Source organism: Aulonocara stuartgranti (genome assembly GCF_965226115.1).
Source record: "Aulonocara stuartgranti genome assembly, chromosome: 20".
Lineage (NCBI taxonomy): Eukaryota > Metazoa > Chordata > Actinopteri > Cichliformes > Cichlidae > Aulonocara > Aulonocara stuartgranti.
In genome coordinates, this window is record NC_138956.1 from 35728221 (window position 1) to 35743307 (window position 15087).

The 15087-nt window shown below is 39.8% G+C and overlaps 1 protein-coding gene across 1 annotated transcript in view; it reads left to right on the top strand.

Moving 5' to 3' along the window:
* itpr3 (inositol 1,4,5-trisphosphate receptor, type 3) overlaps positions 1-15087 on the top strand; it is a 68016-nt gene that overhangs the window by 14889 nt on the left and 38040 nt on the right. Inside the window, exons 3-12 of the mRNA XM_082518610.1 lie at positions 5367-5437; positions 7880-8001; positions 8281-8367; positions 11694-11852; positions 12020-12118; positions 13069-13152; positions 13677-13823; positions 13912-14007; positions 14271-14315; positions 14676-14818. Of these exons, the coding sequence (XP_082374736.1) occupies positions 5367-5437; positions 7880-8001; positions 8281-8367; positions 11694-11852; positions 12020-12118; positions 13069-13152; positions 13677-13823; positions 13912-14007; positions 14271-14315; positions 14676-14818 (1053 nt within the window). The remainder of the gene's footprint in view (positions 1-5366; positions 5438-7879; positions 8002-8280; positions 8368-11693; positions 11853-12019; positions 12119-13068; positions 13153-13676; positions 13824-13911; positions 14008-14270; positions 14316-14675; positions 14819-15087) is intronic.

The window sequence follows — 15087 nt, forward strand, 5'->3', positions numbered from 1 at the left end:
TGAAGAAATCAGTGCTGCCTTTTAATGGATAGGGTGAACTCCATTCACTGCAAGTTTCCAGCTCCATAGCTACAACTCCCAAGGCTTAAATACCCCCCCCCCCCCCCTTACCCCCACCCCACTCCTTCCGAATGTTTCTTTAGCAGCCCCCTTCTCTTTCTGTTCTGCATGTCTTAGCCTATCCAAGTATTTCATCTTGTATTCTTTATTTAGTCATGTATCTGTGATCTAGTTCTTTTTTGTCTCTCAGTGAGGAAACCTCTTGGTCCATTTTGAGGACCAACTGATCCACTTTTTCTTTGTGGGTTTGTGGACTTACTTCCTTAGGAACCTGTAATCTAATCATGGCTGTGACTCTGTGGAAGCCCCTTACTGGGACTAATTTTCTTTTAGTTCTTCCACTATCACAATGCTACTAATCATAGTGTTTAAAAAGTGCCTTACACCTCCTTTATCTTTAATGGCCACCAGTAGCTTCTATGGTTGCAGACGTAGTCCATAGACTGTGTTGCATTATATGGGAAAACGGCTCCTTTCACCCCAGAAAACATTTGAACATGAAGTTTATTTAGTAAATTATGCTAATGCTTGGGTTCAAAAGGAGAACTAGCTAACTTGGCATAAGTTAATCACAAGATGTTAGCCACTGTGTGTGCCGTGTCCTCGCTTTCACTCAGATCAGCTGGTGAAAACTGGTATAATAACACCTCTTAATGTGCCTGCACAGACCAGTGAGTGTGTCACAGCGGTTAACTAAAGGAAGGCGCCGAACACTCCTAAATAAGAAAACAAAGATGAAATATATATCGTTGCTACATAAATAGTTGCTTCACAAGTCCATCTACACCTCACTGATAATAACCTTTACGAACAGTTCCAGTCTGGTTTCCGTCCTCTGCATAGCACCGAAACTGCTCTTATAAAAATAACAAACGACCTTCTTATGGCAGCTGATTCTGGTCTCCTCTCCATCCTTTTCTCCTTGATCTGAGTGCAGCCTTTGACACCGTCTCTCACCCCATTCTTCTTAGCAGATTAGCTTCTATTGGCCTCTCTCATACTCCCTTAGCCTGGTCTAAATCATACCTGTCTGACCGCACTCAGTTTATTCAATTAAAATCCTTCACTTCTCAGCCTTCTCCTCTGTCTACTGGGGTGCCCCAGGGATCTGTCCTCGGGCCCCTGCTTTTCATCATTTACCTTCTTCCGCTCGGACACATTTTTCGTAAATATAACATTCAGTTCCACTGCTATGCCGATGACACCCAGCTTTACCTCTCTACCAAACCCGATTCTACTCTTCCTCCACTCTTCTGCTTGGCTGAACTCAATTCCTGGTTCTCCTCCAACTTCCTTAAACTCAACAGCAATAAATCAGAACTTGTCCTGGTTGGCACTAAACTATCACTATCCAGAATTAATGATTTTTTCTCTCACTATCAGTAATTCGTCTGTTCCTATCTCTCCCTCTGTGAAAAGCTTTGGGTGTCATTCTCAACAGTATCAATAATGTCACACGTGCAGCATATTTTCAACTCCGTAACATCAATCGCCTCCGCCTCTTCCTCACTCCTCATGCCACTGCCATTCTTGTCCATAATCTTGTTATCTCTCGAATTGATTACTGTAACTCACTATTATTTGGCCTTACACAAAAATCCATTAACAAGCTCCAACATGTCCAGAACTCTGCTGCCCGTATTATTACTAGGACTTCCTCTACCCACCACATCTCCCCAATCCTGAAGCAGCTTCACTGGCTCCCGGTTAAAGTTCTCATTCATTTTAAAATAATCCTTTATACATTAAGGCTATTCATTCTCTCTTTCCACCATATCTCTCTGATTTAGTACAGATGAACTTCCCATCCCGGTGCCTCACATCTTCATCTTCTCTTTCTCTCTGTTCCTTCCGCTCGTCTGATTACAGTGGGGGGCGGGGCTTTTAGTTGCTCTGCCTTGACTTTGGAATATCTTACCCCCTGACCTCAGAAACATTACTTCATTCCCTCTTTTTAAGTCCACCCTCAAAACTCACCTGTTTAAAATTGCTTATGTTTAAACCTCTGCATGCTCTTAACTTTTATCTGTTACTCTTATTATTGTGGATATATTTTTATTTTTTTTATTTGTTGTACAACGTCCTTGGGGGTGCTCTGAAAGGCGCTATTTTTAAATAAAATGTATTATTATTATTATTATATTCCAAAACTTAAATCGCTTCCACTGTGTGTTAGAAAGATTTTAAAAGTGAAGTGAATAAAATAGATAAAGGGACATCATTTCTACCATAACAAAACGTGGTAGAAGTTAATTTTTCTGGTGCACAAATAAATACCAGCTAGTTCAGATTGATAGTTGTTTCACACATACAAAAGGAATATTGATGATATGGCCTGTTTCTCTGGAACAAATGAATCCTCTAATACTTGTATAGAAATGTTCTCACACTGCACAAAAAACAGTGTGCAGGTAAAATTACCGTTGGAGCACCATTCTATGTTGTTCTTACCACTGTGCATACGCTAATCTAAACCAACATGCTTGCCCATTCTGCATCAGCATACTGTTTAAACATACAGAAAGTGCAACTGAAGAAACTGAAACAACAGCGTCAGAGAGGAGGAGAAAGCAGACTCCTTTTCATTTAGTATTTTTTTCTTTACCTGCAAGTTAATCTTTTGTTTTTATTTTTTGTATTTTAATTCTTACCGCTTTTTAGAAAATTGCAGTTAAGAATTAAAAATCACTCCTGTGTATTCCTACATATTCTAAATGTGAGGCATCTGTCCAAACGCTAAATCTTGGCACAAAGTGAGTGATGAAGCAGAATAATGATCTCAAGCACAGCAGCTGAAAATAAAAAGGTGTTGCAGTGGCCCAGTCAGATGTCCAGACCTCAACCTTAAGAGAGCTGTGTTTAACACTGGGATTGCCAGGCTTCTACCGTTCTACCTTTAAAAGCCGGAGAGCAGTCAAATGCTGGAAGTGGAAGCTAAATTGGCTAGTCATTCATATGTATATTAGGTTGTTACCTAGGAATTCTGGAGGGAGGGGAGTGGGGGTGAGTGATTGAGGGGGTGGGGGAGTGGAGTGTTTCAGTTTGCCATCTTAGGGAGAAATCAACACATGTCCTTTGTATGTCCTTTGTTGCTGACATTTATTGATGAAAACAGTACAAAAAACCAACCATTTGTACACATATTTACAAATAATGATAAAAAGTGAGTGAGTACATTTCAACATTTTCAGCAATCACTCACAATCCTGGCACTGCCACGGTATCTGTCGTCTGCATTTACCACATGTGTACCTGTAGCAGTGAACACATCGCACAGTGGCCTGATTTTTTTTGCATCTGTGTTTGACCTGACTCGTGGCCCTTTTTCCGCGGGGGTCTAAGGTAGAAAACCAAAATGACTGCTCTCCGGGGGTCTAAGTAAACAACTGCCCACAAACATCAAGAGATCTTTGTAAAGGAGAGCGGATTAAAGTTCTTCCACAACACTACGAGAGACTGTCAAACAGAAAAAGAGAACTTCTTGCTAAAGGTGCTGAGCGCTGAATCATCGTTCTTATTCACAAAACTGCACTGCTGAACTCCTATGAAACCTTTCTGTTTCACACCACTGTAGACACATATAAGAAGTGTGACTGTTAGCGTGGTCAGTCCCAGTATTGTTATTCTTCTGTTTGGTTCTAAATCATCTAAGCTGCCTATTATTTCTAGGTTAATGTCAGGAAACTAACAGAAAACAATGCAGGGCTATAAAGTGCTCTCAGATGTTTTGAGCTGAACATGCTGTCGATCAGTTTAATCTGTACCGATGGGGGCAGAGTCACCGCTCACAGCTTGTGTCTTGGCAGCACTGGTTGAAAACCTCCAACCCGTTTAATGAGAAAAGTTGTCTAAAAATAGATGCAGAGTTACCACAAACGTCTTCACGAGACTGCAGAGTGTTGCTTCCTGTCACCTCTTAAAATGACTGTGCTTCTGCTGTTCAACATATCAACAAGACATTTCTCACCCTACTTACAACTTTCCAAATTAGACCATCTGTGGGAGAAGAAGCTTTAATCAGTGACCTGTCACCAAACGCTACCGGCTGTTTTGTCAGATTTCACTGGAAATCAGTTTATCGGCATTGATCTCTGCGTAGCTTCACTGACAAGTGTTATATTTATTTCATTTATTTAGTTCCATTGTATTTCTAAGGTTTCGTTAACAGGATTGTATTGGAGTGTTTTTTTTTAACATTTTTAAGATACAAAGTAAATGCCACGTATAGTTAGTCAATTATTATAATTAATTTTAATTATTTTTTCCAAGTTTGTTTGTAATTAATTATTTAAATAAGATATAACTTAGAAAAGCATTACAACAAAAGTACTATTCTTCAACCCGACTGTCATTTCAGCTTGTTAGGTCATGTGTCTCTCTACAGTATCTACAATGTTGTCTCTACAAACTACAGAGCTGCATATTTCTGAAACCAAAAAAACCTACAGCCTCAGTCACACAGGTCAGCGATGCCCTCAGAAACCTCTGGTCACCAGGAAAGAAAAGGATGTGTATTCATTAACTGGAAAAAGTGCCAGAAACTGAAAGCAGGCGAGTGTTTGGGAGTGGGCACCTCCCATGGCAGGGGGGTACAGGTGATTGTGGCAAACTTCTAGTGACCAATCACAAGAAGGTTTTTGGTGCAGGACTGCATGCCTCTTTATGGCCAGCAACCTTCTGCCACCCCCGGTTAACCAGTTAGAGAATACAGTTTTTTCCCTACTGACTTGGGCAATTCACAGCAACAGACATCAAACTCACTTTCTTGGGGATTTTTTCCATAACAAGCAGCGGTCACCTGGCTGCTGCTGACTGGTCTCTAAGCCTGTCTAAGACCCTGACTTTTTGCCTTGTCATCAGGTTCCTGACATGAATTTTAAAGGGTGATTTTTCATCAGCAGAGCACCTGAGCGCCTAAAACATGAGATTTTAGTTCATGTTTTTTTCTTTTGAGTCCCACTTAATGTCATGTCTTAATACGTGGTGATTTTTTTTATGTGGGATCTGGTGAAAACTCAGGTATTTAGTCTTACCTGGATGGTAAGAAAGGTTAATGTGCTTGTTTCAGACAAAGGATGAACTGAAGGGCCTCATCGAAGCCTGGTATAAGATAAAGGATTTTTCTGAACTGTGAATCACACAAAACTACTTTAATTGCTTTACATGTATATAATTGCTGTATAACATAGAGCTAGAAATAAGCATAAGAAAAGTATGTAATGTTTACTTGTTGTGATGTTGTTGGGCTCTCCCTCTGGGTGACGCCACTGTTGACGGCATGTTTCCTGTTCTTTGTCTGTCTGCAGGTTGGTAGATGACCGATGTGTGGTTGAGCCAGCTGCTGGAGATTTGGACAACCCCCCAAAGAAATTCAGGGGTAAGAATGACTGTTGCTGTGTTGCTGTGTTTTGGATCAGTAATAGTATTCTGGTATTTATTTAATTTGGTATAAATGTCTGCTGCTCTATTTAAGTGATAAACAGATTCATGACGATGAATGAAACCTCCAGTGTGTTGTATGAAATATAAATGGAGTGCGTGTGATGTTAGTCCAGCTATGATCATCAGAGACCATTGGAGGAGAAGTTTTCCACCAGCTTCTCTCTGATGGTTTCTCTCTCTTATAAACTTACTTCACCATCTGCTCTCACTGAGCAGCTGAACCAGTTTATAAGTGGACCACAAACAGTGACTGACAGCAAAAGGTTAAAAAAGTAAAAATCCAGAACAGACAGCAGCTCCAGTGTCTGATGATCAAACTTATGAAATTGTTAAATTGCATTTAAACATCTCACACATTTCCTCAGCATTACTGGTGGCTGATAAGAGTCCACATGGAAAAACAAAACCATCTGATAGCAAAACAAAGAAGCCATAAGAGCAGTGTATAGACTTAACAGGTAGACTGATGGACTGAAGTTCACTGTGCTGACTGTTTAAACTAATTTTACAAATAAATAATCTCTCTCTTTATCATAAGTCTTTGCCCTCGTGAACTATGTTCCTTTTTTATTTAAAATTTGAAATCTTGGCATTAAGTAGGTCACACTGTTAGCAGCTCTGACACATAAAAACTATGTCAAAAATGTATGAGAAAGTTCATAAAAGCCAATACGGCACAAAGGAGTGTGGACGCACTGTTAAAGGTGCAGGAACACAACAATGGTGGGTAAATGCATTAATTTATTAAGAAATACATGCATTATTTGAAGTAAGAACACAGTAATGATAATATATAATAATGAATATAATTTGAATTATTAGATCAAATAAATAAAGCCATGTTCTGAAATATAAAGGTTGAAGCTGTTTCTCCAAATGTTTTTAACCCAATTTTTATATCAACTAAAAAAATCAACGGCCGTCCAAAAGTCATCATTGTTCCTTCAATTACACCCTAATTAAATACTATATGATTTCTCTATGGTTGTTTCAAAGCTTAGTACTCTATGTTAAGCTGATTTTTACAACATTCATATCCTAGTAATGTTACACAGAGCAATTACACACAGGCAAATTCTGTTTGCTGTACAAACACACAGTTGGAACAGCGTGAAAACATACAGGATCTGCTGGAGGAGAGTCAATATTTGCCCGTCTTTTGTGCTCTTGCATCACTTCGCTCCAACTGTATTAGTTTTACTGAATGCTGCTCTCTCCAGCATTCTTTTAATTGCTTATTTATCTTGTCTAATTAAACAAAGTCTGTCTGTCTTCTGTGCACTCATTCATCGTGCCCACATGATGAATCCTAACAGTCATGGCGATGCCTCACATTTTCATTGTGCACAAATGTCTGCTGCTTCCGCTTCCATAGCACACAAACAAGTGGCTTGAAGTCACTTATCACTCAATTCTTTTTGGCTTGTGTTTAAATAGCAGCATAATTGGTCGATTTCTGGAAGCCTGCCAAAAGGAAACACTCAGTGCAAAATAATATTTTTGTTACTGATTAACCTTTTCAATATTTTTATTAACCCTTACATATCATAAAACAAGACAAATGTCCATCAGATTTTATCTCAGTATGTTATTAAATCCTTTGGGATTTAATAATGATGATCTTCCAGGGTTTTATAATATACTGGGGCGATCGTGGCTCAAGAGTTGGGCGTTCGCCTTGTAATCGGAAGGTTGCCGGTTCGAGCCCCGGTTCCAAAAGTCTCGGTCGTTGTGTCCTTGGGCAAGACACTTCACCCGTTGCCTACTGGTGGTGGTCAGAGGGCCCGGTGGCGCCAGTGTCCGGCAGCCTCGCCTCTGTCAGTGCGCCCCAGGGTGGCTGTGGCTACAATGTAGCTGCCATCACCGATGACTGGATGTGTAAGGGTCCTTAGGGGCTAGTAAAGTGCTATACAAATACAGGCCATTTGCCATTTTACATCAAAGGAAGTCACTTATTACTCTGCTTAAATATGACCTAAAAAATAATAACAAAATGTTTCAAAAAAAAGTCATCAGCATAACACAGATTGAGACCAGCATCTTGGTGAAACTGGTAAATAGTAGTGACATATAGACAGTAAGAAGTGAAGCTCTCCCCTGGTGGGCAGGCAGTGCATGTGCAGGGGGCTGAGTTTGAGTTGACCCCAAACCCTTTCATTCTGAGCATATCTTGTATATATTAAAGACTCAAAGTCAATCTTCCTAAAACATTTTAGGTCCTAAAATTAATCATTGGGAAATACCACATGTTGTTTTAGCTTTGTGGCCATTTTAAGCCCATAAACAGGCAGCACCCAGCATAAGGATTAGTTTACAGGCGGTCTTGTGATGTAATAACAAAGAAAGTGCCTTCTTCTTGTTCTTCTTCATCTTGCAGACTGCCTGTTTAAGGTTTGTCCTATGAGTCGGTACTCGGCTCAGAAGCAGTTCTGGAAAGCAAAACAAGCCAAACATGAGAAGGACAAGATTGGTGATGTGGTTCTGCTACAAAAACTACAGGTAACACACACATTTCAGCAGAAGCATGAGCGCATGGATGAAGCTAGGCTAGCTAACCTACGAGGACATCATTACTAAATCCCTCAGTTTTTGTGTGAAGCGAAACATATCTTAGATATTCTTGGGCACCATTGCACATCAACAGAGAAATATGACTACAGACTTGCTGTTGGTGGTTTGTTATTTGTCAAATTATACATCAGCCTGAGAGAGGGCTCATTGGCAGACGTTTAATTAGATTGAGCTGTGTTTAATTGGATTGAACTGTGTCTGTTGCAGCATGCATCAAATCTGGAGCAGAAGCAGAACGAGACAGAAAACAAGAAAGTCCATGGAGACGTGGTCAAATATGGAACTGTCATACAGGTAAACGAATTATTTCTCATTCAAATGAAGTGGAGCACAAAGATTTGTAGACTATTTATGTGATTATAGACCAAACACAGACAATTATGAACATTTAGTATGATTGATCGGTCACAGTCTTTCATGAATAAGCAGATATTCTCCAATACACTGCTTGTTCTCATTTTCATTGATTAATGGAGTCATCCAGTTCATTTATATGTATTTTGACTAAATGACTCCAGGAGGAAACCCTCCACAGAGAAATGCAAAACCACAAAACAAAGGTGGCAAAAAAAGGCCAGAAACATGTGCCCAAACACCAAAATGATTTAAAAAAGACAAGAGAGAAAACTGCCACATAAAAATATGTAATCAATAAAGAAGGAAATGGCACAGGGAAAGACTGTAGCAGGCCTTTCAAGGAAGGATGCAAGGAGCCCAGAATCATGTTGCCTCATGATTCGCTCATGACTGAAGGTAAACAACGTTTGCACTTGTTTCCTTTACCTGCGTCTGACTCATCGATTTCTTTTCACTGTTAATGTTTTTTCATTGCAACCAACCCAAAGACGAAACATATCAGACTGTCAGTCAACATCATGCGCCCTCTGGATGTATTTACTTTTCCCAGTAAGCTTCCTTCTATGAGCACATGCTGTGTCAGTGAAGTTCACACATTTCCTTTTTCACTTTTTGCATAAACTATTCAGCTACAATTTGAGACAGGAATGTTCAATGACGAGGACTACCATAAAGATGTCGTTGTCTGACACGACCTGACAGCAGCTTGACTGATATGGGCACAAAAATGTAGAAACAACTGCAAGCTTTCTTTTTTGCACGTCAATCCTCTCATTTTATGCTCTTGTATTTAGATATGACTCAAAAAGCAGTCTTGATGTGTCAACTTGCCTCAGCTTTATGGAACTTTAGGTTGAAGTGCAGTGGAAATAACAAAAGCTGGAAAATGTTTTAGTTATTGTACGAGTTCTTGTAACTTGAAAGAAGCCCTAATGGCTCAATCAAAGAGAGCGAATCTTAGGTTTCCCTTCATTAGGTAGGCCCAACCATGATTTTTAAAAAATGGATTCACCAATGCTGAAAATTCCCTTTGCAACATGCATGATATAAATCCCTTGATCCAGAAGAATATCTGAACTTTTTATTTTTCTTATTTTGAGTGAGCACATGACAGAATGTCAGATAGATTTGCCCTTTTTGTCATAAAGACCGGTAACCAACCAGCCACATAAACTCTTTGTTGAAAGTAATAATGCTGCCATAAGGGCCCGTGCCCACTCGCAGTATTGTTAACAGGAAGCGTGCATGACCTCGTTTTCACGGCGCTCCTAAGAGCCCCCTGTTAGTAGGTCATACTGTTGTTTTCTTCAATTTCAGATGGTTGGTGAGAGAGAAGTGACATTTAACTGACACTGGAAAAATGGAAAAGTGAGATTTTAGCCAATGACTGAACACCATCAAAAGATTGTTATAGCAAAAACTTTCAGTGGTAGCTTCTAAGTTAGCCAACAGTTTGCTTCCCTCCCAGAACATCTCTGATGTCATGCCCAGTCATGAATTTAAATTTTATTTAACACATTGCTAAAAACTCTTTTGCTACTTTGTCTATCAGTTGGTCTGATTGAGTTAATGTGTTATGCTATTTTTTTTCCCGTTCGGTGTTTTTATCCCTTTTCAGTTTAGCTAAACGCACCACATCGGCTGAATATTGATACTAATAAAATAAAAGACATTTGCCAGTATCCATGCTTGAAATTCATTTTCACGCATATTTTGTAATAAAGGTTTTTTCATCCCTTGTAGGGAAAGAATTACAATAAAAATAAGCACATAACAAACAATTTAACAGATGGTGTGTCTGTAATGTAATGTTATTGTCCTTTGTGTGCAGCAGCTGCAGTTTAAAGAAATCTTAACACATTATCTATAACAATTTTTTTCCCACCACCCAGCAGAGGCCAAAATCCAACTTACTGCACATTTAAAAGTTCAAAAGAATCAAAGTTCCAGGTCAATGCAGATGTGTTTTTAAATCTCACTGTGGTGACGTTAGACAGCACTCACAGGCTACACGTCTGAACACGTCTGCATATAAGAACACGCCTGCAGAGTTGCATTGTCTATCAGGACTTCCTGCTCTGAAGCCAACCAGTGTCTGCACTGTGACCGCTACTCTTTGCTAGCAGGGCGACATCAGTTGCCATGATAACCAGGTGATTCACACGCCTCCGCTCCCCTTTTTATAGCTGTAATCGACCCTGCTGGTGTTTGTATGATCATTTACACACAGACACACACACACACACACACACACACACACACACACACAGCAGCACTGCTTTAGTGAGTATGTACATGCTGTTATCTGTTAGTGTCAATATTAACTTCCTTTCAAGGTTGAAGACCTCTTGTCATTACTCTCTCCCTCGCTCTCTCTCTCTCTCACACACACACACACACACACACACACACACACACACACACACACACACACACACACACACACACACACACATTTCCCACAGAACAATCTGAATAAGATTCAGTCAGACGATACCACACCCAATGTGTGTGTGTGTGTTTGTGTTTAAGGTGTAGAACGTATGACTGTGTCACTAACCTGAAGAGCAAAAGATTAGTGAAGATACTTTTTCACAGGTTTAAAAACATTCAGCCATGAAATGAAAAATTAAAAGTGTGTCTATTAAGTTTATTAACTAAACAACACAGAAGCAAAAATTCACTCCAATCATTTCTGTTGTTTATTTGTCTTCAGATCTGCAGTCTGTGACACCACGAGTGCAGTGAGTTTCTAGGTTGATGACTAACTCGGTGTTAGTGAACTACAAACAAACAAAACAAAAAATGTACAAAACTCTTTCTTAAACATAAAAGTAATTTTAGTTACACTGATCTAATCCTAATGAAGAAGTGAAGAAGTCAGTGTTTTCCTTCAAGTGTAATCAAATGTACAGTAGTGTCTCTTTTAAATACCAGAGCAGCAAAAAATCTGTGAGGTTTTTTTGATTTGTGTTCACTTTTTCACAGTATGTTAAAAAAAAAAAAGACAAAGTAAAGATCTTGTTTCCAGAACAGTTGCTGAGTCACAAACACCCCAGAAAGCTTTTAAAAACCTTTCAGGTGTAATCGAGAGCAAAATAAGAACAAAAACAAAAAAACAACATAGGCTCTGTTCTTCCCTAAAACAGCTGCTCACTATATTGGGGACTATTTTAGTGGCATTTGGTTATATAATGCCCTAGTGACATATTTTAAATGCTGTCTACGTGACATACGGTGCAATGATGTACATGTGTCTGCAGCTGCTCCACATGAAGAGTAATAAATACCTGACGGTGAACAAACGGCTGCCGGCTCTGCTGGAGAAGAACGCCATGCGAGTCACTCTGGACGGGACGGGAAACGAAGGCTCCTGGCACTTCATCCAGCCGTTTTGGAAGCTGCGTGCCAACGGAGACAATGTAAATGCACATTACGCCACACATCTGTGAAACACTGTTGCACATTACAGGAAAATCTGCGCTCATGGCAACAGCCTGACCTTTCGTTTTTAGTGCCACCATCAGAGCATCAAAATATATACAATAGATCCATAGTTGCAGATTATTCAGTCTGCTCTCTGCTGCAGGTGGTGGTGGGAGATAAAGTGATCCTGAACCCGGTGAACGCTGGTCAGCCGCTGCACGCTTCAAACTACGAACTGACCGACCATCCGGGATGCAAAGAGGTGAGAGAAAGTGATGATCAGAAAACTGAGAGAAATATTCAGCATTTCTCATTTCCCTGAAATTGGCGCCCTCTTGTTTTAGAGATGACATGCAGGTTATTCTCTCACATTCCGGATATTCACTATGTGTCATTTCCCATGATGACGGGAAAATACATGACTTGCACTTTACTCATTTTACGCACCACACACAAATAGTAAATGGACTGATTCTTATACAGCACTTTTCTAACTGAGACCTCAAAGCTCAGTTATCTTTAATTATTGCTCATTAAACATGGCGTCGCTGCTGGATGCTGTGATATAATTGTTACTGTGAGCAGAGTCTGCAGTTATTTATTTAAATGATAAGACTGAGGCTTCTGGAAAATTATTAACACGTTAAAGTTAATGATTTCTTAAAACAAACAGTTTAAAATCAATAAAAAGAAAGAAAAGCAGCGTGTTCTTTGGATATATAGAAATATTTTTCACGTGGGGAAACTGCTGACTGTTTAGTACCTCAAGTGGCCCGTGGGTTTCTGTTAGTCTAATGAATTTCACTGTAAAGTGACTCACAAATGACTACAAAGAAACAAAATGATAAGATCTGTTTTATCCTAAAATCTGGAAATTCCATAGTTACAGTTTGTAAAAATAATCACAATAAACCTGTAATGTAGCACAAATAGGTAGAATTTCATATAGCTAAATAAATATAATGCAACATGACAAAATAGATATTTTAATAATGTGAAAACAAATCTGAAAAGAGAATAAATGTGATTATATGAGGCAAGAAATAACACAAGTATTAGCCTAGAAAGAGATTCAAAGCACAAAACGTTAAAATAAACATAAAGAAACACAAATGTTTTGATTTGATCGTGTTTATACGAGATTATCCAAATGCACACTGCCTCTACTGCGCTCCCCACACCCTAACGAGAGCATGTTTGCGCCCTCTGCAGGTGAACTCTGTGAACTGCAACACCAGCTGGAAGATCAACCTGTTCATGATGTTCAACGATCACAGAGAGGAAGTCCTCAAAGGAGTGAGTGAAGCAGCACTGCACACAGTATAAGTGCGCTAGAAATACAGACATTAGTTAGTGTTTTAAAAGGAAGTCGTGTTTAGTGCCACAGATAGATTTAAAATTTTCACATGCATATATTCAAATTAGACATTAAAACAACATCTGAACAATAACTTCAGTAATTTAAAGTCTTTTCCCTGTTTTTTACCGTTCCTTTGTGGAGGTCTTCACCTTCGCCTTTTCCTACTTTTAGTTTCATTGTTACTTTTTATTTATTTGTTGGAATATTTGCAGCTCCAGGCCGTCTCCTGGGATCTTTTTAAACTCTTTGCATAGTAAAGTTCTGTGACTGCATGTTTTATGCTGAAATTCACCCCAAGAGTCACAGTTAGTGTCAGTAAGTCAAAGAGCCAGCAGGAGCGCTGTTTGTCACCAACATTGTTTCAGAGATAAACGATAAATGCCCGGAGAGGCTCAGGAGACTCGCAGACGAACCCAAATTGTCCTTCAGTCCTCCTTTAAGATCTTCCTGTCTCTGTCAGGGCGACGTGGTGCGCTTGTTTCACGCTGAGCAGGAAAAGTTTCTGACCTGCGATGAATACAAGAGCAAACTCCACGTTTTCCTCCGAACCACGCTGAGGCAGTCAGCAACATCAGCGACCAGCTCCAACGCCCTGTGGGAGGTTGAGGTACACAAACAAACACACACAAGTACACAAATTCTCTAAACTTCCACTTGTGTTAAACTTTTTCTTTATGTGCTGATTGGTTTGACAGGTTGTCCATCATGATCCATGCCGCGGAGGGGCGGGACATTGGAACAGTCTCTACCGTTTCAAACACCTGGCCACTGGAAACTACCTGGCTGCTGAGGTAACTATGAGATCAAGCTGGTGGACTAAAGAAGCAGTCCATGAATGAAGTTTGACCGTTAAAGCAAATACCAAACACCACGCTATGGCTGTGGTTTTGCTACAACAGATGCAGTTTCATAGATGTAGATGCTAACTGATAATTATTTATCTATAAATAATATATAAGTAATGAATTGTTGGAAGGAAAGGAAAGAGCTGCTATCCAATAAATTCATTGTTGAAGACCTCTTATTTGTGTTGTTGTTGTTGTCGTTGTTGTAGGAGAACCCGGGTTATAAAGGAGAGAATGTGGAGCTGTCTTCCTCGGTGAGTCTCTTCCATGACACATAAGATATAAGGCATCGGTAAGTCACAGCGGGTGTCCAGGTTTTATTTTGAAAGGGCTATAACTACACTCTGCAGGAGACGGGACACTTTGTGTCTGACTTTTCTCTGATGACATTTACATTCAGGTATTTAAGGCAAAGACATTTTCATTTCAAAATTTTCTGGAAAAATGATATATTGTTTCCAGGAAGTGCCTCAACACTTTTGCCTCATTTTGATGTGTTTTTCAAGTCCATCAAAGATCGATGCAGCCAGAAACAGCCTCTTCTGAATGAAGTCCACGCTGATCAGTAATCTAACCCCTTTACATCCTATACATGACCTCTGACCTTTCTGTAGATGGACGGTAGCCGTAGCAACAAGCGGTCCCACGGAGAGAGGATCAAGTACAAGCTGGTCGCGGTGCCTCATGGGAGCGACATCGCCTCGCTGTTCGAGCTCGACCCGACTACGCTGCAGAAAACCGACTCCTTCGTACCACGGTAGGAACACACGAGTCCTTTAACTTCCTGCAGATGTTTCACAGTAAAAGACTTTAGAGGACAGGGACATTATGGGAGCGAGGTCCACTTTTCCTTCAGATGGTAAGAAATTGAAGAGTGTACTGGTTGTGTGTCTGGCTTTGGGAAACCATTTTAATTATGTAGGTCATAACATTTTGAAATAGTTTGAAATCGTAATTGACTGAATGTCATTTTAATGAATCTGTTTTGCACTTCAACTAAATACACAATGACTGTTTGTCTGAAAA